The 23475-nt window shown below is 42.7% G+C and overlaps 2 protein-coding genes across 2 annotated transcripts in view; both read right to left on the reverse strand.

Moving 5' to 3' along the window:
- The window catches only part of LOC136576957 (uncharacterized), a 299361-nt gene that overhangs the window by 40781 nt on the left and 235105 nt on the right, over positions 1-23475 (reverse strand). Inside the window, exons 31-35 of the mRNA XM_066576623.1 lie at positions 1346-1449; positions 1143-1261; positions 892-1050; positions 593-756; positions 46-87 (exon numbers count right to left, since the gene is read on the reverse strand). Of these exons, the coding sequence (XP_066432720.1) occupies positions 46-87; positions 593-756; positions 892-1050; positions 1143-1261; positions 1346-1449 (588 nt within the window). The remainder of the gene's footprint in view (positions 1-45; positions 88-592; positions 757-891; positions 1051-1142; positions 1262-1345; positions 1450-23475) is intronic.
- Positions 5496-23475, reverse strand: part of LOC136576958 (uncharacterized) — a 42320-nt gene continuing 24340 nt past the window's right edge. The window contains exons 12-21 of the mRNA XM_066576624.1: positions 22639-22821; positions 18049-18216; positions 17195-17397; positions 12372-12472; positions 12053-12165; positions 7516-7695; positions 7227-7426; positions 6015-6120; positions 5820-5932; positions 5496-5630 (exon numbers count right to left, since the gene is read on the reverse strand). Of these exons, the coding sequence (XP_066432721.1) occupies positions 5840-5932; positions 6015-6120; positions 7227-7426; positions 7516-7695; positions 12053-12165; positions 12372-12472; positions 17195-17397; positions 18049-18216; positions 22639-22821 (1347 nt within the window). The 3' untranslated portion in view covers positions 5496-5630; positions 5820-5839. The remainder of the gene's footprint in view (positions 5631-5819; positions 5933-6014; positions 6121-7226; positions 7427-7515; positions 7696-12052; positions 12166-12371; positions 12473-17194; positions 17398-18048; positions 18217-22638; positions 22822-23475) is intronic.

Below are 23475 nucleotides of genomic sequence, written 5' to 3' on the forward strand. Positions count from 1 at the left end.
ATATATCATTCCTTGTCCCCCATGAGCAGGTATTACAGTACTTACGCCGCAACGTAGCAATTGCAATCAGCAGAAGCCAAAATCATCTTAAAGGGGTTGTCCCGCGCCGAAACGGGTTTTTTTTTTTTTCAACCCCCCCCCCGTTCGGCGCGAGACAACCCCGATGCAGGGAGGTAAAGAAAGCTCACCGGAGCGCTTACCTGAATCCCCGCGCTCCGGTGACTTCTCTACTCACCGCTGAAGATGGCCTCTTCCTCCGTGGACCGCAGCTCTTCTGTGCGGTCCACTGCCGATTCCAGCCTCCTGATTGGCTGGAATCGGCACGTGACGGGGCGGAGCTACACGGAGCTACACGGAGCCCCATAGAAGACTGCAGAAGACCCGGACTGCGCAAGCGCGGCTAATTTGGCCATCGGAGGGCGAAAATTAGTCGGCACCATGGAGACGAGGACGCCAGCAACGGAACAGGTAAGTATAAAACTTTTTATAACTTCTGCATGGCTCATAATTAATGCACAATGTACATTACAAAGTGCATTATTATGGCCATGCAGAAGTGTACAGACCCACTTGCTGCCTCGGGACAACCCCTTTAAGCATCTCAGGTTTGAAGCAGTACATGAAATACTGCAGCTGCTGGAAATACATATCCCATTCACTTGAGGTGCTGTATTTGGCGGTGTCAGGCATTGTCTTATCGATGATCGTGCTCAGCATAGTGGCAGCAATTACTTTCTCCATAGACATTTTATTGGTCTACAAGACAACAGGATAGTGTGAGAAGATACATCGCCTTGTAAAACACTGCAAGGAAATAGGTTAGGTCAACTGAAAAAAATTGACCAGGAACGGTTCCTCAAAGTTTTCAGGTATAATAAAGATCTACTTTACCTGGTTGGCTGTATTGAAAGAGTTAATGAATTTCGCCATATCTTCAGAGTTGAAATCCTTCATTCTGGCCGCCACTTGACACATAGCTTCATTGTCCATAGTGTTCTCTGCAGTGAATGTTCCTATCTGGTTGGGGCTGAGTCTGTCTAAGGCCTTAGTCTAAAATAATACAAAAGACACTTGGAACATCTATAGAATGGACCTGTGAGAAGGAGAGGTAGGTGGACTGGGAGCTGACAGAATGTACTTACAGGTAAAAAGAGCCAGTCCCATGTTATGAATGCATTTGTGTCTACATATACTGCAAAAGCAGCTAAGTTTCTTTGTAACCACTGTACAGAGCCGTCTGTTGGCAGCCCACAACGTACACCTGAAAAATATCACTTCAATCAGTTATGCATGTCATGTAGGACCCTCTCCCTCTCTCTCTCCCGTCTGCCCACCGCAGACTTACCATTTTGCGCAGGAGTATTATCTAACTGACGTGCCATAAATGCGGCTGAATCCATTCTGGTTTCTTCTGTCATTTTATTATATACATTATCTAAAGACTTTACTCTGCAAAAAAAAACAAAAAACATTAGCCGATGGGCGTCAATACTTGTTACAAAGCAGCTAGTCAAGTTTGGCGTCTTAAGTTGGCTATATTTCCAAAGGCTTAATTTCAAAATTGTTCCGTTTGACTCTATATCGGACGTTTTTAATGGCGATTTCCAGACATATGAAGTCAAATGAAGCTACAGCAGCCATGTTATCCTTAAAGGGGCTGTGTGAAATAAGAAATAAAAGCTATTTTTTCTTTTCAGAAACAGCGCCACCTTTCTCAACAGGATGTGTCCAGTATTTCAGCTCAACTCCATTCCCTTAAATGAGGTTCATTTTCGATACCTTATACGGACTTTGGGGAAGAGTGGCGCTGTTTCTAGGTGGAAAGTAGTAGAGAACCAGCACAATGACACTCGTTTGATATCAAGTCTGTGTCAGTTGTCCTCATACAATCAACATGTAATTACGTTATATTAACTCACATGGTCTGATAAATGTCACAGGACAGTGGGAAAGGAATACCAAATAGTTGCTCTCTAGTGATGAAAGGTAAGCAGAACTCCACGTTGCCCAAAAAAAGACTCCATTGCTCTAGTGATAAAGTATTGAAGAATGCAGAGTACACCTTCAATGCATAACGTAACACCACTTTCGAAGATCCCTCCGAAATGATAAACCCTTGGGCCTGCAATACAATAAAAGTGCATATAGTGAATAAACTAATAAAAAAATATGACAGTGTTGTCCTCTCACCTGCTCTCACATGTGGGTCACTATGGAGCTTCATAACCTTCCTCTACTATAGTCAGTAGCCCACGGAAATTACACTGATTTCAATGGGTATCATGCAGTCCTTTAGATGCCCTGTGGTGGCGCTGCAGGGAAATTGAACATTTGCTGCTAGGTTCTCCCTTCAGACACATTGTGATCACTTTATTGTCAAGTGGCCCCATTAACAAAAAAGGATAGTGCAATGTGAACAACTCCTTTAATTCTAAATTCCCATTGAAACCTATCACATAATCAGAACACTTTAATCAACTTTCTATGGTTAGTTCTGCAGTATTTATCAGTCACTTCTTTAACAGATTTCTTATGTTTCAGGAAAACCTACCGTAATGAATCCTTTTATTTGGCCCAAAAAGTCTCCCATTTTGTCTGTTGTAGTAATGCGCATACAGATGTCCTCCATTTTCGCGCTGTCCGCCAGCGCTCCCGTTTGAGTAACAAGTTGTGCACATTGGGCACCAGTGAGGGAATCGATAGCCTGAGTCTAGAGAACAAATCATGCAAAATACAGGATTGTAATCTGACATTGAGCTTCATTGAAATTCTTTATAGCCGCATGCAAAGCGGTCTAGTATCCAGAGTACAGCTCGCTGTACAGTAGAGGGGAGCTCTGTGATGGACCACAGTCATCTTTATATTTTATACATTACATAAATAGAAGGGTATTTACCGCATTGAATTCAGGATTTACTTCCATATATTCGGCAAGTGATGCAAACGGTCTAAATGCTCCATACCAATAGTTCACGAATTCACTGCTGTTTCCAGATTCCATACCACAAGCAGATCCTGGAAAATGTCATTTCAAAAAAACTCTAAGTGGCAGGAAATTTATAAATCATAACATACCGTGTTTTCCCAAAAATAAGACAGTGTCTTATATTAATTTTTGTTCAAAAAGGTGTAACTTTTTTACATGTATAGCTGTCTGGACACTATTTAAATTGACTTTTTTAACTGTTAGCAGGGCTTAAGGGCTCATGTCCACGGGAAAAAGAAGAATTAAAATCCGCAGCGGATTTTAACTCTTCTCCCGCGCGCGGATCCGCATCCCATAGGGATGCATTGACCACCCGCGGGGTAGATAAATACCCGCGGATGGTCAATAAAAGTGATTTTAAAAAAAATGGAGCATGAAAAAATCTGGACCATGCTCCATTTTCATGCGGGTCTCCCGCGGGGACGGCTCCCGCGGGCTTCTATTGAAGCCTATGGAAGCCGTCCGGATCCGCGGGACACAAAAATCAGATTTTACTCACCCGCTCCGGTTCTTCTCTTCTCCGCGGCGCCATCTTCTCTCAGCCGCGGCCGGATCATTTTGCTTCGACCCGGCGCATGCGCGGGGCACGTCACCGACGTCATCGTGCACATCCGCCGAGCCGAAGAATGAAGATCCGGCCGCGACGAGAGAAGATGACGCCGCCGCGAAGAGAAGAAACGGAGCGGATCGGAGGTAAGTTTATTCTCATTTATTTGCATTTTCAGCCCTCATGTCCGCGGGGCAGGGGGGACCCGCTGCAGATTCTACATGTAGAATCTGCAGCGGATCTGATTTTCCCCGTGGACATGAGGCCTAATAATGGAGTAGGGCTTATATTTCAAGCCTCCTCAAAAAGCCTTAAAAATCATTTTGCGTCCTCAAAAATTCTGGAAAATCTTACTTTCAGGGTATGTCTTATTATCAGGGAAACAGGGTAGATGGCATGCCATCGATCCCAATCCAATGCCCTGCCCCCTGGAGTATTGGAAAATAGCTGATTTTAGGTCAAGTATAGATGGAGTTGACAATTCTTTGACTTCTTATTACATTTGTGGGTACATTGGCCTAAACCAGTGGTCTCCAATCAGTGGCTGTTGCAAAACTACAACTCCCAGCATACCCGGACATCCGTAGCGTCTCAGGGCCGGCCGGGAGTTGTAGTTTTGTAACACCTGGTCAAAAACCAATGGGATTCAGGGGAAACAGCCAGTTCCAATGGCATAATACTTAAGATTGGTGTGATGTTAATATATTACCTTTAGTGTTTTTCTGATCCATGTTAAACTTTCTGATTTGTTGAAATATGGCCTTCTTTAGCTCCTCACTCAGTATGTCGAAGTTTTCAGAGCAACCTGCAACCCTACACAAGGAAAAGTGCGTATCCTTAGTCTCTATGCACACAGTTTTTCAGTCCGCTTTTGAACCGATATTTCGGCCTGACAATTGGATGGAAATAGCACCCATTCATTTGAATTGATGTTTGCACATGTTTTTTTTACTCGGATGAATAGCTTGAGTAAAAAAATGAATAAATCACAACATGCCGAATTCTCGTCTGATTTTCGGTCAAGAATAGTACATGGCAATGTGCGGCGTTCAGCACATCGGACAGCACACAGGCGGGATGTCCGTGTGCAGACTGATGCAAGTTACACCTGAGAATCTTGGGCACAACGTATTATTCAGCCGTGTGCATGTAGCCTTAGCATGGATGAGCCCTGCTTTGGGCTATTCTTTACAACAGAATGGACTTAGTAAATAGGGACAAAAACTTACAGGTATTTTTGAGACTCGCAGTCACCGACTGACAGGCTGTTAAAAAATTCCGGAGAAATACCGGATATATATACTGGAGCGTTATCGTTAAACCAGAACTTGTAGTCGTCAGCAGTTCTCAGATCACCAGGTAGCCTACTTGTGAGAACGTCAGCTAATAGAAGTGTGCTTGTGGGATTTAGTTTCACGTTTTGCTAGGGATGAAAACAGAAAGATAATATGATACATTCTATACAAAAGATGTTCAGTCCAGCTTATCCAATTAGTGTGTGCAAGTGCTAGACAGTACAATATACACAGGAGTGATAAGAGCCCAACTGTATGCAATAACTAAGGCTGCTCTAAAATGTGTGTCTGGATCATAGGATGGATTTTATGGAAACCTTTAAGAAAAAACACAAGTTTTAAAGTTTAGACCACTGAATGCTGGATTTCTCCTTTTTCTTATGCCGTATGCTATGATATATCTTCCAAAGGAAGGGAGGAACAGGGGAGTAATGGCAATACGATGCATTAAACCTCCTCAACAGACCACCTCTTTGTGAAGACCAACCCCGCTAAGGTCAGAGTTTGCTGTGACAAGTTTGTAGTTCCATTACTTTCTATGTATATCAGCTACTCCTTTGAGAAGACCGCTCTTCCAGAAGACTCTATGTCCCTGCCGTTTCTCTTATGACCATTGTATACATGTATTCAATCATACCTGTTTTGTCAGTGTTGTACACTCAGCAATGAAACCACGGAGGTTTTTCATGTCAAGTTCATTAAGTTGTACCATAACCTGGGATGTTTGAATTAGATTATCTGCAGTGAATCCGATTAATATTTCAGCCAATTGTTTTCCATTGCACATTTCGAGGATGTCAAACTATTGGACAGGAGAATCAGAAAATAACATCTTACAACTCATATTAAGACACTTAATTAGATTCTCAAAGCATTGAGTTATTCGCAGGCTACAGTTCAAGGCTGGCAGCAATTTTAGGACCAATGTTAGAATCTAATGGCCACGACCTCAGGCATGTTCTGTATATGTAAAGCTAGACAGTAAACCTACCGGATTCAATTTACCGTAAATCATTCGCAAATCATAGAATGACATATAGTTGTCAAATCCATAGAATCCTCCCATAAAGGACATGCTGTCGGTGTACAAGCTTCCACAGGTATCTACAGGACCATGAAGCAAATGGTTAATATCACATGTTTTCTTCTATTTTAGCTTATAGTATAAGTAGTTATATCCGGTCACCTGAGGAGCCACTTTTTTGTCTAAGCGAATAGTATACATTTTTTGTGCGATAGAACTGCAAATTTCATCAGATAAGTCTGAAATGACACTGCCGAATGCCGGAAACCTGAGGAACAAGATAAACAATGAGCGGTACAATTTTATTTACTATTTTACATCTTTCATGCGTTTTGGTTTAGTTCACTTATTTGGACTAGCACGTCAAGCCTGAATTATACAGGTCAGGTATTGGGACAATAGGCCAACAACATTCAGCTGCCTCTACCCCAATCTTGGCTCTTTTCCTCCAAGACTACCTGTATTGGTTGCATAGAGTTCATCAACCACTCTTGTGGGGAGCACCTCCAGAAGTTATGACATCTGTGACGTAAGTGCTATTAATCGTAACTGTATGTTGTTTTCTTATGACATCGTATAGCATAGTTATTACATTACTGTATGAATGGAGCCGCTATTTAGTCACTGTATGGCCTCATGTCCACGGGCGGATCAGATTTCACATGCGGATTTCCGCAGAGGGAGACCTGCAGAAACCATTTGCGGGAGTAATGGTTTTTCCGCGCAGATGCACTGCAGATCATCCACATGGGAAACAATCCACAACTCCACCTCCCAGCCTTTTCCCCATCTCCCTAATTGATTTTAACCTTTAAATCCGCAGTGCACTGTGGATGGTCCGCACCCATTGACTTTTATTGAGCCTGTCTGCACGGAATCCGCACTGAAATGGAGCGTGCTACGATCTGTTTTCTGCACCAAACGGTCCGCAAATTAAATCCGCATGCTTAAGTTCAGTTACAGGCGTCACTGCTTCCCTATGGGCGCATTGAATTGCGGATCCACAAGTCAAATCCACCCGTGGACATTGGGCCTAAGTCAGTATTGTTTAAGCACTCTATGATGCCACTCATGCACTATGCAGTACATTATCTTTGCAATGGATGGTGGTGGCAGTACCGAATGCGTTATTATTTAGACAACAGCGTGTAATTGTTATTTCGGCACCATATGATATATTTGTACAGTTTTATATGGTTATTTGCACAATGTCTGATAGCGCATCATAGAGAGTGGCACCAAGAGAAGGAATCCCAAGTAGCATCATCCACCTTATGGTATACCCTGGTGGTACTCATATTGCAAGAGTGTATCTGAAACTAAAGAACCATAGTATGTGTATATATATATATATATACATGGACTAATACTCACATTGTAGCATATAGATCGCAGGACATGTCATTGGGGATTAAATCCACGCAATCCTCATTAGTACCGGGAAGGAACATTTTAAATATAGACCCGAACTGTGCAATCTGTTCTTGGGTCATTAAGTTTAAATTTGACACAAACATTGTAAAGAAGGTGATCATGCATTTCTCCCTCACTTCGGATGTCATTCTTGAGCTCCCCTACAATGGAAAGATCTTAGCATTATTCCGGATGCCGTTTATTATGAAGTTTCTAAGGATCCATTATTACATGAGAGTAGAACTGTTACCTCTGTATAACGTGCATTAGCCTGCATCATAAATTCGAACATCTCTCTGATAGATACCATGTTGTTCGGTCCTCGCAGAGAATCCAACACAATATTTGTTTTAGTAAGATTTTGCATGACGTCTGAGCTGACAAAATAATCCGCCTTCTGCATGGTGCTCAGTGCATTGATGACTGAAAGCTGGTAGGTGAAGATACATCATATTTGCAGTTAATTGTTTTTTTTTTTTTTTTGGTTTTTTTTTTATTTCAACATATTTTTATTGGTTTTATGTTGCATATATAACATTACGTTAACATATTATGAAAGTGGTGTGATGTTCACATCACCGGCTTAATGTTGCAACTAATAAAGAAAAGACAAGAAAAACATTATGATAATGTGTGCGTTATCTTCTGATAGTTGACAGACAAGGGGAGGTATGATATACGGGGAGGGCGGGGAAGGGGGAGGGGTCCAGGTTAGTGCCTTTTGGTTGTCCCACTACTCGAGGTATGAGTTGGCTACTCACAGTTACCGTCTTGTAGCCACCTGGTGATTAGAGGAGAGTTACGTGCGTCTATCCAGACTGCCCAGGTGCGGTAGAAATTCTCGGCTCCGGTTGTATCCTCCTGTGATCTTATTCTCTCTAATCTTTCGATCTTGTCTAAAGCCCCAACCCATGCGCATCTAGGGATTTCTGTGTCCTTTTTCCAGAATCTGGGTATTACTTGCCTCGTGGCCATTATGAAAAATTTCAGCAGGCCTTTTTCGAGTGAGTGGGCGCCTAGTGGAGGGAAGGATAGAAGTGCCACTTCAGGTGTCAGGGTCAGTGATTCCCTGCACACCCTCTCGTATAATTTTCCCATGTCTCGCCAGATGGGTCTGATCATGGGGCACTCCCACCATATATGTAGTATCGAGCCCACTTCCCCGTGGCATCGCCAGCACATATTTGAAGCCGATGGGAATAGAGCGTGGAGCCTCTCTGGTGTCATGTACCATCTTGACAAAATCTTAAAGTTCAGCTCCTGCAGCCTACTTGCCACCGACATCTTATGGGTGTGCTGGAAGGCTCTGCTCCAGAGCTCTCCGGGAAAGGATCTACCCAGGACCTCCTCCCATGCGGCAACCCACCTGGGAGTGTGACCACCCAGCTTCTCCTCCAGTAGCTGGCTATATAACATTGACACGGTATGCTTGGGCGCCTCCCCTCTGCTGCATAGTTCCTCAAACGGGGTAAGGTTTAGGTTCCACCCCCGTTCCGGCCTCACTTTTCCTAGGTAGCTACGAACCTGCAAATATTGCATCCATGAGCCCGAGGGAATTCCTCCTGTCCCCTGTATAGTCGCCAGGTCTCGTATGCCCCGGGTGTCCACCACCTCCCCTATCCTAGCTTCCGTTCCATTGGGTAGGGCAGTTAATTGTTTTTTAACCTTTCTGCGGATATCCATCAGATCTAAATGTATGTATATCCACCCCACTGACCCACTTATAAGTATAATAATGCACTCAACGGTCATATTCTCAATTAACTCATTCAATTTAAATGCATTTTTATTCCACATTAAAGGCTCCTTCACACAGCTGAATTTGGGCGTGCAAAAATTTACGTGTGCAATACGCAGAGAATAGAACCCATTGATTTCAATGGATTCATGCACATTTCCATTTTTTGCTTGCACCTTTATCGCGTACACAAACGAGTAGAACGCGGTCTATTTTTGTTTGTTGTCAAGGTTCCCCACAGAAGTCTATGTGAGGTGCGTAATACGCTGCGCAATTCCATGAGATAAAGAACACATCTGGAACTTATTAGGCCATTTAAATGGGGGCGTGTGCACAGATTAACATGTCCTGCGAGCGCAAAAAGGACTGCAAAATACGCCAGGCCTGGTTCACAGCGCAAATAAGTTGCGCTGAGTCACACGGAAAAACGCATATGACCGTGTGAAACCACCCTAAGGCTGGATTCACACGGCCATATTGTAAGTTGCGAGAATCTCAGGCAAAACTTGCATCAGACAGCAAACAGACACTCATCTGTGTACTGTCTGATCTACATGGACAGTGCCCATTGCATGTTCCAATCGCATCCATAAAAGCAGACGAGAATAGGACATGCAACGATTTTTTTTTTACACGGGCCATCACTCTGCTTATGCACGAAGCCCTATAGGCTATAATGGGGCCATCTGCTGTCCATGGAATACATAGACAGCATAGGGCCTGAAATCACAGCCCTAATAGAGAGTGATTCCATATTCAGGACCCTATGGATATGCCATAAAAGTCAGAAAGGTATGTTTTCTATTCTAGCCCTCACCACCCCTAGCCCAGCTGTACGAGATGGTCGGGGTTGGCTGGATCACAGAAACAGCCAAGTGCGGCTGGAGATTGCAGTTTCCACAGCTCCCATAGAAGTCAATGAGAGTTATGCAAGCAGCATAGCGCAGCAAGCTATGCTGTTCCTCTAACTCCCAAGTTATAGAAACAAAGTAGCTTGCTGTGTTATACTGTATGTGTAACTCGCATTGACTTCTTTGGGAGTTATGCAGACAGTATAGCCCAGCCCCCACTTGGTTGTTTCTGTAAACTCAACCATCCAGCCCCCTCACATGAAGCAGTGTTGCCATCACAGCCATGTTTGACTAAGATGGGAACAACCTTTTCAAAGATTACAGCTGATCACTGAGGGCTCAGTCAAACAAGCGGAGATTCGCACCGCGTGTGGGAAAAAATCCACATGACCACGTCCATTGCCACCTATGGCCGCCTGCAGACGGCCGGGTCGAATCCGTCTGCGAGATTTCTCACAGCGGGACCAAACCAGAGCCCCTGCAGAGACCAGTGCGGCACTCACCTGCTCCCACGGCTCCGGATCTTTCATGGGCTGGCATCCGGGGAGTGACATTTCTGTGCGGGTGATTTGTTTTCTGCATGGGATTTTGTGCAGACAAATTCCGTCCGTCTGCCTACGATTGCGTTTTCTAACGCAATCCTATGGCAGCTTCCACGGGTGGAAATTCTCCGGAAAATCCCACTGCAGAATTTCCGCCCGTGTGCAGGGGGCCTAAATGTTCTATCTTTGGTAGGTGCTGATTTTTGCCCGCATACGTGGTGCATTTTTTTTTCCATGTGGAAAAACACGCGGATCTCCGCTCGTCTGACCGAGCCATGAGGGATTTGTGATCAGCTTATCAATTGAAGACCCGCTAACGAAATAGGTGGTATCCAAAGCAGACTGCCCCTTTAATATTCATCTTAGGGTGGGTTCACACGAGCGTGTTTTTGTGCGTACGTAGGTCCGTACTTAGGTGCGCACCTAGGTATGAGCAAAAACACGCGTGAACACAGCTGGGTGCTTGTTGTCAATGGAGCCGCGGCTGCTGCCGGCGGCTCCATTGAAAACAATGGTCTGCCGGCACCCCTGCATTCTTTTTCAGGGAAGGGCTTTACATATAAGCTCTTCCCCGAATAAGAAACATTTTAGTGTAAAAAAAAACAAACAAAAAAAACCTTACCTCTCCGCCGCTGCCGTGAAGAACACATCTGCCGCATGCGGCAGATGTTTCCTTCACCTCCGCTAGTTAAAAGAATTCCCTGCTGCTACATCTGCCACATCTGTAGCTGAGCCCCGGCAGGTGAGTATTGTTTTCCTTTTTGTTTTTTACACTATTTTAAATGGCTTTTCAGGGAAGGGCTTACGAAGCCCTACCCTGAAAAGCCATTGACGGCCACTGGGCTCAGCAGCGACTTCTGGCGCTGTCCCCGGCTCTATAGTTCTCAGCTATCAGCAGCCGGAGATTTAAAATCCCCGCCTGCTGGTAGCTCTGATTCTGCTTGGCTGAAGCGCTCAGCCAATCACAATTAGAGCTACTAGCAGGCGGGGATTTTAAATCCCCGGCTGCTGATAGCTGAGAACTACAGAGCCAGGGACAACACTTTATTTTTTTAACACTACTTTTCTTGGATTTTCAGGGAAGGGCTTATGTTTAAAGCCTTTCCCTGAAATCCATTGACGGGGTGCCACAGCAGGATCTGTTCTTCATGCCCGAGGGGGTCACGGCAGCGGTGGAGAGGTAAGTTTTTTTTTGTTTGTTTTTTTTAACACTAAAATGTTTCTTTTTCAGGGAAGCGCTTAGATGTAAAGCACTTCCCTGAAAAAGAATGCAGGGTGCCGGCAGACGATTGTTTTCAATGGAGCCGCCGCGGCTCCATTGAAAACAATGCGTGCATTCCCAATGGTGGACGCATGTCCTATCTTTACAGGCACGCACCTGAAAAGTACGGACATGTGCACACACCATAGGGAATGCAATGTTGTAAATACACGCTCGTGTGAACCCACCCTTAACAGATAGATTACTCTTTAGCTTGACCCATAGTGCGATGTGATATCACAGTGTTCCGTGCTATCAGGGAGGTTTATTTACACTTTGAATCGCTTTTGGCTTTCATTGGGTTACGATAAGAGAACGTTCTGAGCCATGCTATCACAATCAAGGTAAAATTTGCCCCGTCTGTAATCCATTATTATTACAGCAGAATGACTTACTGCGTTAAAAGTTGGATAAACCTGAAACACAGTCTCCATTTCCATATCATTAAAGAATTGCATGCACACACGGTTCTTCCATTCTTCTGCTGTATCTGAACTTCTGACACATCCTGAAAGATATCAAACCCAACAGTGAGCAACTTATATAAACAGTTAGAATTTTTTTGCATTTAGCTCTTCCAAATGATCGTAACCACAAAGATATGCCAACAAAAATGTTCAGCCCAAGAGTCTGGAAGGTGCGCTATAGCTGATATGTGAATGTTCCACTAACACAACATGCCGTTTGGAGATAGTAATTCACCACAACATTTACCTTGGAGGTTTTTATCTTGGAGACGTTGAAGAATCCAGTTTGCCATCATGCTTTTGGTTTCATCACTCATGCTAGAGAATTGTTCGTTTAATGGTATTACCCTGAAAAGAACAAAAGAAAAGACATGAGGGTCAAAGAACAGTGTCCCATGAAAGCAAGGCAGCCACCTAAATTAAAAGGGTTGTACAGAAATAGAAAACCATAGCTGTTTTCTTTCAGAAATAGCGCCACTCCTGTTCATGGGTTGTGTTAGGTATTGCACCTCAGCTCCATTGAAGTCAATGAGCTACAATAGCAATAAGCAACAAGATAAATCCATAATTTACCATTCACTCTAAGACATAACTCACTATTATTTCAGAATTAAAGGGCTGTCCAAGACCAAAGTCGAATTTCCAAATAACCATAAATCATCACACTGTACTATAGTAAGTCCATCCATTATCTTTCCTCCTGACTTTCTGCTCTTCATTCTAAGGAATCCCCTGTGCACAGTTTACATCCTATTTGCAACCTTCCTGTATACTGCTTCAGCTACATTTCCCATAATCCCCTGCAGATGCATCTCAGACAGCGTAGTATTCTCCTCTCACATCTTCTGACTGCTAAACCTCGCCGACTACACACATGATTATCTTGTTTCCCACGCTGATTCCACTGTAGTTGATGATAGTGATTACAGCCGCAGTCCAGTTAGCAGTACTATTCTGTACTAAGATGACAAACTCCCAGTGTGAATCAATCAGATGAAGCCATCTCTGCCGCCCTGATGAGATTTAAAACCACTAGGTGGCAGCAAAGTGCATTAGATAAATATTAAAGACTCATCAGTAGTTTCTGAGATGCAAGCTATTAGGCTGGGTTCACATGGGGCGGATTTGCTGCAGAAATTCCGTCCAGAATTTCGCTGCGGCAGATCTACCTGCGGACGCTAATTTTGGAATTAGCCAGCCATGTGGACTAGATTTCTCAGAAATCTCGTCCACAGAGGACGATGAATCCGCTGCGGCAAAGCTTGCAGAAACCGGCGCTGCCGCGCGGATTCGCTGACCGCAGCATGATTATCTTTCTTCTTCTTCCGCTGCGGTCGAGGTCTCCTCTATGGGAGCGCTGGCCGCAGCAGAAGAGCGAGCGGCCAGACCGCTTCAAAACTCGTGGCTAAGTGCCACGGGTTTTGAATCAGCGCTTCTACTGGTGGAAATCTCGCGGTTTTTCGCTGCGGCCAAACCGCTAGATTTCCATCGGGAATCCGGCATGTGGGAACCCAGCCTTACTGTATAATGTAACTTCATAAGCCCAGGAAATCGCTGCCTAGTAAGCATGATTCTAATAGCATAGCTGAGCTCTGCCCTATCTAGCTAATTAAAGGGGTTGTACCAAGATTACAAGTTATTCCACTGAGACCCCTTCCGATCTGGACAACGGAGATCCTGTGCACCCCCCCCCCCCCCCCATCCTTTTTAGTACAGGGTTTCTGCATCCCCAGTAGTGAGGAGGAAACTGAAGGGAGTGTTGGTTGCACAAGCACACTAAAACTCCCTTCACTTTTAGGCCTCATGTCCACGGGGAAAATCAGATCCGCTGCAGATTCTACATGTAGAATCTGCAGCGGGTCCCTCCTGCCCCGCGGACATGAGCGCCGAAAATAGCAATTTAAAAGTATTTACCTATCCGGCGCGGGCGGGGAATGTCAGCTGTTCCTCACGGCCGGATCTTCATTTTCGGCCGGCGGATGAATTCCTGACGCCGGCGGCACGTCGCCGGCACGTCGTCGACGTGCCGCGCGCATGCGCCGGGCACATCCGCCGAGCCGAAGCAAGGAAGATGCGGCCGTGAGGAACAGGTGACATTCCGCGCCCGCGCCGGATAGGTAAATACTTTAAATTCCTATTTTAGGTCTCCCGCGGATCCGGACGGCTTCCATAGGCTTCAATAGAAGCCCGCGGGAGCCGTCCCCGCGGGAGACACGCATGAAAATGGAGCATGGTCCAGATTTTTTCATGCTCCATTTTTTTTAAAATCACTTTTATTGACGATCCGCGGGTATTTATGTACCCGCGGGTGGTCAATGCATCCCTATGGGGTGCGGATCCGCGCGCGGGAGATCCGCTGCGGATTTTAAATGTCATTTTGCCCGTGGACATGAGCCCTCAATGGAACCACAAGCAAGCTTAAATGAATGGAGCGCCGCCCGCACATGCTTGGCCAGTGCCGTCACTGTTGGTGGAGAAGCGACCCCACAGTAACAAGTAGAGGGGGGCACTAGACCCTCGTTCTTCAGATCGACTAGGATCTCAGCTGTGAGACCCCAGCTGATCAGCAAGTTATCCAATTAGAGAATTTGTAATCTTGGTACAACCCCTTTAAAAGCCAAATATTAAACCACCCCAACCCCAACATGTTTCACTGCATCTTCAGGGGGCGGGGGCAGACAGGGGCAGATTCCCTTGGTTTATGAAGTTACATTATACTAGCTTGTAACTGAGACACTACTGATGAGGGAGGAGTCTCCAATATGTATCTAATGCACTTTGCTGCCACCTAGTGGTTTTTATTCACTGGAATGATCCCTTAAAATGTAACTTTTATTTAATTAATTAAAATATGGTGCCCCATACACATAACGAGAAAGACAAGACAACATAAAGAAGGATATGGATTGCTGGTTATGTGCCTCTATGGATGTGCAGGCAACTTGATTTATCAATCAACCAGATCCAAATATCACTAAGAAAATACCGGCAGTTTAAAGAAGCCAGCTTCCAAACTTCTAAGGGTTAGGAAAAGTCCATTTACAAGTTTCGTATTTATAGAGATACAAGTTTACTAGCGAAATACTGGCAGTTTAGAATTGCCAGCTTATAGACTACTAAGGGTAAAACGAGTCTATTAGTAAGTTTTGTATTCTAGAGATTCTGGTTCAAATTCAGGTTCAACGCGTTTCTGTCAGTTGTATGACTCATCAGGAACTAATTATTTATGTGGTAAGTTCTGGATATTACTATGATCAAAGTAGTGCAATAAGAATATACGTGTTGTTTTTCTCAAAATTATTCGTCGCACTAACCCCAAAGAAAATATAATGAACTAGCAATAGGATGCTGATGTATCCTTCCCTTTAATCTACAATAGGAGATGCGGCCTGGAGTTAGACACACTTTAGATAAAGGTAGTGGTCTAATCCTATAAGGTAAGAGCCCCAAAGAGTACACTAATTCCTTCAGTACTCTACAGAGTACTAAGGCCCCGCCCTAGGACCTAATAAAAGTCAAAAAAATCTCCTACCATCAGGGCTAGAGATACTGCTACACCTTATATCTCTACCTCTGTAAGGGGCTTTTGCTCCTAGCATTTTAATAGGGTCACTATCTTTCTCTATTAGTGCTATTATCTCTAGAACAGACCTCTTATCCTTTGCCTTATACTCACATTGGAGTATCTAGGCTCTTTCAATCATTTTTTAGGCTATTTCTATAGAGTTAGGCAGGGATTTATAGGAGATTTTTTGGACTTTTATTAGGTCCTAGTGCGGGGCCTTAGTACTCTGTAGAGTACTGAAGGAATTAGTGTACTCTTTGGGGCTCTTACCTCATAGGAGTAGACCACTACCTTTATCTAAAGTGTGTCTAACTCCAGGCCTCATCTCCTATTTAGCTTAAAGGGAAGGATACATCAGCATCCTATTGCTAGTTCATTATATTTTCTTTGGGGTTAGTGCGACGAATAATTTTGAGAAAAACAACACGTATATTCTTATTGCACTACTTTGATCATAGTAATATCCAGAACTTACCGCATAAATAATTGGTTCCTGATGAGTCATACAACTGACAGAAACGCGTTGAACCTGAATTTGAACCAGAATCTCTAGAATACGAAACTTACTAATAGACTCGTTTTACCCTTAGTAGTCTATAAGCTGGCAATTCTAAACTGCCAGTATTTCGCTAGTAAACCTGTATCTCTATAAATACGAAACTTGCAAATGGACTTTTCCTAACCCTTAGAAGTTTGGAAGCTGGCTTCTTTAAACTGCCAGTATTTTCTTAGTGATATTTGGATCTGGTTGATTGATAAATCAGGTTGCCTGCACATCCATAGAGGCACATAACCAGCAATCCATATCCTTCTTTATGTTGTCTTGTCTTTCTCGTTATGTGTATGGGGCACCATATTTTAATTAATTAAATAAAAGTTACATTTTAAGGGATCATTCCACTGAATATATTCCATTTTCTTTATTTATCCTCCTGCCTCAGTGATTCGTCACCTAGTGGTTTTAAATCACATCATTTTGTAAACAACAGCATTGTATCTAATTAAGGGCCAATAAGAAGTCAATTTTATGGCGAATTGAGCATTTTGGACTAATATTGCTGCTATTTGTGTTTAGAAATTTGTTTATCACCCTGGATCAGTTCTTTCTGTATCTGAGCTGCAATACCAAACACAACCAGTCGACGGGTATGACAGCATTTTTGGAAGAAAGCAGCCATGTTTTTTTTCAGATTATAGCCCTGCATTGTATCCACTTTGTGGGTTCTATTCTCCCTCCGATTTATACTAGCCCTATAGCAGATGCAGTTTTGAGGATTTCTGCCTCAATAGGGTTCTTGAGTAAAGTTGAACTAAAAAAAATGACTGAAAGTAATGAGACATGGCCCTTCAATGATATATATGTCTGTTAATAGGGCCACATATATAGTATGGTCACATGACTTTATGTACCATGTATGAGTAAATTCTATGCTTGCATTACACTATAACCTTAGTTTCTCGTTTCTGTGTAACAGTTCTAAACATACAGCCTTCACATCACTTACATCTCCTCCAGTGCGTCACAGTCAGAGATATCAAGCATCTCCAAAGTCTCCATAGTGAAGTAAGGTATGAGGTAGAAAATGTTGGATTCTATGAATTCTCTTTTTTGAGTTGCATTGTATGTTTTTATTTTGTTGCTTGCCATGGTGAAGAAACCGCCAAGTAGTATCTCTCCTGCAGGTTTGTCGCTAATGATTCCACCTTGCTGAAGAAAACCGAACAAAAACATCTGTTAAATTCATTCTTGATATTCAAGACCCCATTAGGACAATATAGCGATACCATAGTAATGCAAGACTAGAAGAGACTATTGTACCTACTATAAGTGGCATGGAACTATAAAATATCTGTCCACTTGCCCCTTTGCACTTTGATGCCATTTAGCAGCGTCAAAAGAGATCCTGTGACACATTTCCTTGGACCCTGACTGTAGAATGATATTTCTGGCGGGGTTTTCGTCTGAGTCATTAACTGCTACTTTGGGGAGCAATTTAATGGCCACAATGGCTAGCTAAGCTTTCGTAGAACATCTTTAATTGCTGACATCAGGAGCTTTGAGAGGTCTCAAAGAAGCAGACTGGGCATGGATACAGCCGCGACGCAATGACTTAGAGAGCCAGCAGCACCGCCCAAGTGCTCAAAACAGGCGCATACAGGGCGCAATGTGTTAACAGTAAGTTTTCAGGCTAAATCTAACTCCGTTGTTTTTTTCAAAAACATTTCAGTCAAGCATTGAACAAGTGGAAAAGCAAAATGTCAGCGGCTTTAGGGCCAAAAAACTGATGACAGGTTCCCTTTAATGATGCCCAGTTCTGCTGCCCTTTAAAGTCATAAAGAGTATTGCTGTGTAACCTACCGACTCGGCTGTTTTTGTGAAGGTTCCAAAACACATTAGCACACTCTCAAATGAACGGGTCTTCAAGTCTTCTATAACATTTTTAGCGTACTCTACATTCTGATACACTTTGTAAACAAACATCATGTATCCCAACTGAACATCGGTAAATATAGGGAGAATCACCATCTACAAGAAAAACAGAAATTTGGAAACAATACTCCATAAGTCCATTAAAAGGAAGAACTATAATGACTTGCATACAATGTGTTCACTCCTTCAGTCAGACAGTTTAATCACAAATTAAAATAAGCAAAGCTCTAGGTCCAAAAAAGTCTAAATCTTATTTAACCCCTTCACGACCTCCCATATGTCTTTTGACGGTGGCTGCATTAGAAGCTTGGGGCGGGACTCTCGTGTTAGGGGGAGCGGGTGCTCGGTTGTTGGATGACAGCTGGGCACTTGTTCTAACACTGGGGACCGAAAAAATTTTGGATCGCTGGCATTTAACCCTTTACAACACATTTTACCAATTTTATAAACATTGGGTCTCCCGGCACCGCGTACAGACAAATGCAATGTGACTTTTTTTGTATTGCGTATGTACAGCCTTTCATATGCTGCTTATACCAAGGTATATGGCGTGGTCCACAGAGAAATAGAGCATGCTGCGATCTATTTCTCATGTATATCGATACGCAGTGTCTTCACGCAGATGTGCATGCATCAATGAAAGTCCATTAGCTTTCATTGACTCCATTCATCGCGTATCATGAGGCAGTGCAACGTACATGTAATACTCGGTAAAAACACGGTCATAAGCATGAGCCCTTACTATGTAAAAAGAAATAAAGATCACATGTTGTATCGGTGTGTTCATAATCACTCCAAGATAAAGGTTAGTACATTATTTAACCCGTACAGCGCATGTCATGAAAAAAAAATACAAAAAACATGGTGAAAATAACTAATTTACAAAAAACGGAATAGAAAGTGATCAAAACGGTGCATGGATCAACAAATGGTGCCCTTAAAAAGTACAACTTAACCAAAAAAAAACCTTTCACAGCAAAGAGAAAGAAAAATGTTGGAGGACTTTGAAAGCAGTGATAAACAAAAATCCTTCTTTTCTTTAAATGTGAAAAAGTTGTAAAAAACTCCTACATAAATTTGTTATTGACATTATTGTATGAGTCTGCAGAATTAATTTAACATATTATTTCTACTGCACAGGGAGCTCCGTTAAAAGTAGAAAACCATGCCAGAATTGCATATTTTGTTAATCTTGCCTCTAAAAAAAACGAAGAAAAAGCAATCAAAATGTTATATGTTACCAAAAATTGGATAAAAGGAAACTATAGTTCATCCTGCAAAACCAAGCCCTCACAGAGCTCCGTTAATGGAAAAATTAAAATGCGATGGCTGCTTGAATGCAGCAACGCTAAAGCAAATTTTTTTTTAAAAAGTGTTATTTTGTGTACAAAAATAGCAAAACAAAAAAACTGTATAAACTTGGTATCGCCAGAACCGTGCTGACCCGGAGAATAAGGTCATCGCATTATTTATTTTGTGCACTGAACGCCGTAAAAATGAAATACAAAAAGCAAATGGTAGAATTTCTTTTTTCCCCCTAAAAAATAAATAAATAAAAGTTATACAATACATTATATGTACCCAAAAGTGATGCCATTAAAAAAATACAACTTGTCCCACTGAAAACAAGCCCTCACATGGCCGCGTGGACGGAAAAATTAAACAGTTATAGCGCCTGGAATGCGACGATGAAAAAAAACTGAAAAATTAGTTGGTTATTAAGGCCTCATGTCCACGGGGAAAATAATAATTAAAATCCGCAGCGGATCACCCGCGCGCGGATCCGCGCCCCATAGGAATGCATTGACCACCCGCGGGTAGCTAAATACCCGCGGATGGTCAATAAATGTGAATTAGAAAAATCATGGAGCATGAAAAAAAATGGACATGCTCCATTTAGGCCTCATGTCCACGGGGAAAATAATAATTAAAATCCGCAGCGGATCACCCGCGCGCGGATCCGCGCCCCATAGGAATGCATTGACCACCCGCGGGTAGCTAAATACCCGCGGATGGTCAATAAATGTGAATTAGAAAAATCATGGAGCATGAAAAAAAATGGACATGCTCCATTTAGGTGCGGATCACGCTCCGGATGGCCCCATTGATCTCTATGGGGTGCGGGAAATCCGCTGCGGGTGTTAAATGCCATTTATTTGGGTGCGTGAAATCTGCATGCGGATTACAAGTTTGGCTTCTTTTAAATGCAGCTCCCTAAAGTTAGAGATTTGCCAGCTAGTTAAGCTTTCTGAGCCATGGCTCAATGAAATGAGCCACTGAGGGAGTGTTTAACTGTTCAAAAAGTTATTTTGAAGGTACATCCACTTTTTGTATATGTATTTTCCTATTACATAGTAACATAGTATGTTAGGCTGAATGAAGACAATGTCCTTCTAGTTCAGTCTGTTTCAACCCCTTGTTGGTCCAGAGGAAGGCGAAGAAAAAAAACCCCAATGAGCCAGTGTAGCTCATTTGGAGGAAAAAAATACCTTCCCAACTCCATATGGCAGTCAGAATAATCCCTGGATCAACGTTTGAGTTCCTACCTGACGCCAAGACTCGGATCAACAACCCCGCTGGTCACTTTGTGTCTATATCCTGTAATATCATAGCGCTCTAGAAAGACATCTAGTCCCCTCTTAAACTATTGTATTTTACTAAGATAGATCAGGCATTTACAGTTGACAGAATGAGAACTGCACAGTTTTCATCCCTTAAGGCTGCCTGTCCACGGGCGTTGCTGCCGGGGAGCAGGAGCCTGGTGACAGATCTCCGCGATGAGCCTATCTGAGAAATAGGCTCACCACACAAAGAAATGTGGCATCTCGCAGCATGCTGCGATTTGCCGCATGCGAACGAAGAATCACTATGATTCTCCGCTCGTGGGCAGGGAGCCTGCGCTTTTCATAGTAACGCTATGGAAAGCATGCACTGCATTCCCCGTGGCTGGATTATCGCTGCGGGGAACGCAATGCAAAAACGCCCGTGGACAGGCAGCCTAAAAAAGGTCAGATAGCTGTATATAAAGCCTCAGTCAGCTGTGAAGTCAATGTGGTATGGAAATCAAAGAGACATTACCATGTGGAGAGTAGTGTGAATATTAAGGACCAATACAGAAGTATATTGGATAAAATGCTGATTTCTACGTGACCTCTGGGGCCACAAACTCATTATGGCCATTAGGTTTAGCCACCTATTTTACTGGCTTTGTTAAACTTTACATATTTGTTATACAGCTCCTAATTAATACAGAACAGGTTTGTGTTAAACGTTAAGCCAATGCTTAGAAGCAGAGATTGGTGTTAGGGGCTTACTTGTTATCTATATCTGTTGTAATGTTTATTTTGTATAATATGTCGTTTAGATGTCTTAAGTACTTGTATAAACATTTTTCACCAGTGAAACCCCAGTCAAGCCCATGATACCAGTTAGTTGTAAAGTTAACCATAACAATGGACCCAGTCAAACAGGTTAAACAGTAAGAGCCAATTATACTATCAGGATGATGGGATTACTCCTTATAAATAATGCATGCATTAATTTTCAGAGGTTGATTGTAATTATTGCAAACGAGTCTCTCCTTGGGATAATTGCTTTGTTTATGATGAAGGCACAATCCCAAACCATGTTTGTCAACAATAACTGATCAAAAGTTGACCAATAATTATTGTGAGATCAAACATTTGGAGTAATTGCATGGCATCGTTCTGAGATGTGGAGAACATTCCTTGGCATCAAGAAGGTGCAGGGCTGGTTGAAGCTCTAGATACCTTACCCTTATATCAATCATAATTGTTGTTACTATTAAGACAGTTTATAATATGAATATTAATCCAATGACCAATACACAAAATATAGATAATCTGATTTTTAGGAACCACAATGGGGCCTTCATCAGCTCAAAGGGTATTAAGAAACCTTTTCCCTGCTACCCTCTTGCTGGAAGGAAATCTCTTTACAAGGTAAGACAGTCATAAATGCATTCTTTTGTATTACTGTAACTCCAATATAGATACAATACAAAAGAACTAATAGAGAAACATAGGGCCCCATGTAACACCTGATGATAAACAGCTGATGAGACCACCTCTTACCTGGGAAAGAGACCTCCTTCGTCTCCCTGTGGGAGGTGTTTGATTTCTTCTTTCCTATCAAAAGGCAGTATTTGGAGGTTGTTTTTTTTTTCAACTATAAAGGTGCTTATTATTGTGCTCAATGGCAAACTGCAGTAAGCCTGCTGCAAGCCTCATATGCTACAATGGTAGAGCAGCATTCTACCCTATTGCTCTGTTTTCTTGGTTATAATCATATGGGTGTTTACTGTAATATTTTTCTATTATTTTTTATGTTTGTTGATGCAAAGGGTGAAATCACCCACAATCCTTTGCACACTCATCTCTGTTTTTGTATTTGCTGTTAGTTACCACCAATGTTTTAGACAGAGAAAGGATTGCCCAGTAAGGCTGAAATGGCATTTGTACAATTAAATGACACAACACAATGACTTCCAATTATTACCTGTAATTTCATCATCATATTAAGCCCAAACCAGAACCTTTCCAACTCTTCCCCAGCATTCCGTCTCTGCTTCATGCTTGTAAACATTGGTCTACAGGTTTCTATATTGCTAAGTGCGCCTTTTTCATTCATTACTATTGCAGCAAACTGCCCACCATTAAATCCATCCAAGCTCATCCCTATCTGTAAAAAAGGAAACAAAATAGAAAGATCATTAAAGGGGCACTAACTTTTCAGACAACTTATGCTCATTTATTAGCCTGTGTGTGTTATCAATCTTACAATATACGTTTATTACATGTTTTTGTTTTATTACTGTAAATCAAGGCTGAAATGGCTGCCACTAGGAATATCCCTTCCAGATCCTCTGCAATCTAATGCCTGTTGTTAAGTATTGAGCTTCTGTGGTAACTGGGACATTGGGACATTTTCTTAGCTTTTGGGGAGAGGCTACTGTCACAGGCTCACTTCCCTGCACTCACAGGCTGACATACACAGTGTAAGCAATCTCCACATTTTCTGCTTCTCTTGATGTTATAGCATGTGCATGCATATTACTCTGGGTTTACTAATCATTTGGCCTGAATGTCTCTGATGTCATACTTCTATAATCATTCTGGAACAGCAGATACTGCTTTCCTGCTTATTGGACCAGAGACCGCGCAATACAGCATTGGAAGTAAGGGGAAAGGAGTACAGGACAGTGAACTAGTAGCAGAATGGCATACCTGTGACATACTCCCTGCCTGAAAGTGGATTGCAAACAGCAAGGTAGCAGAAACATGGGGAAGATTACCTGAAAATTAGAACTTAAAAACAAGAGGCAGGGTGCAAACA

This window comes from Eleutherodactylus coqui, chromosome 8 (genome assembly GCF_035609145.1).
Source record: "Eleutherodactylus coqui strain aEleCoq1 chromosome 8, aEleCoq1.hap1, whole genome shotgun sequence".
Classification (NCBI taxonomy): domain Eukaryota; kingdom Metazoa; phylum Chordata; class Amphibia; order Anura; family Eleutherodactylidae; genus Eleutherodactylus; species Eleutherodactylus coqui.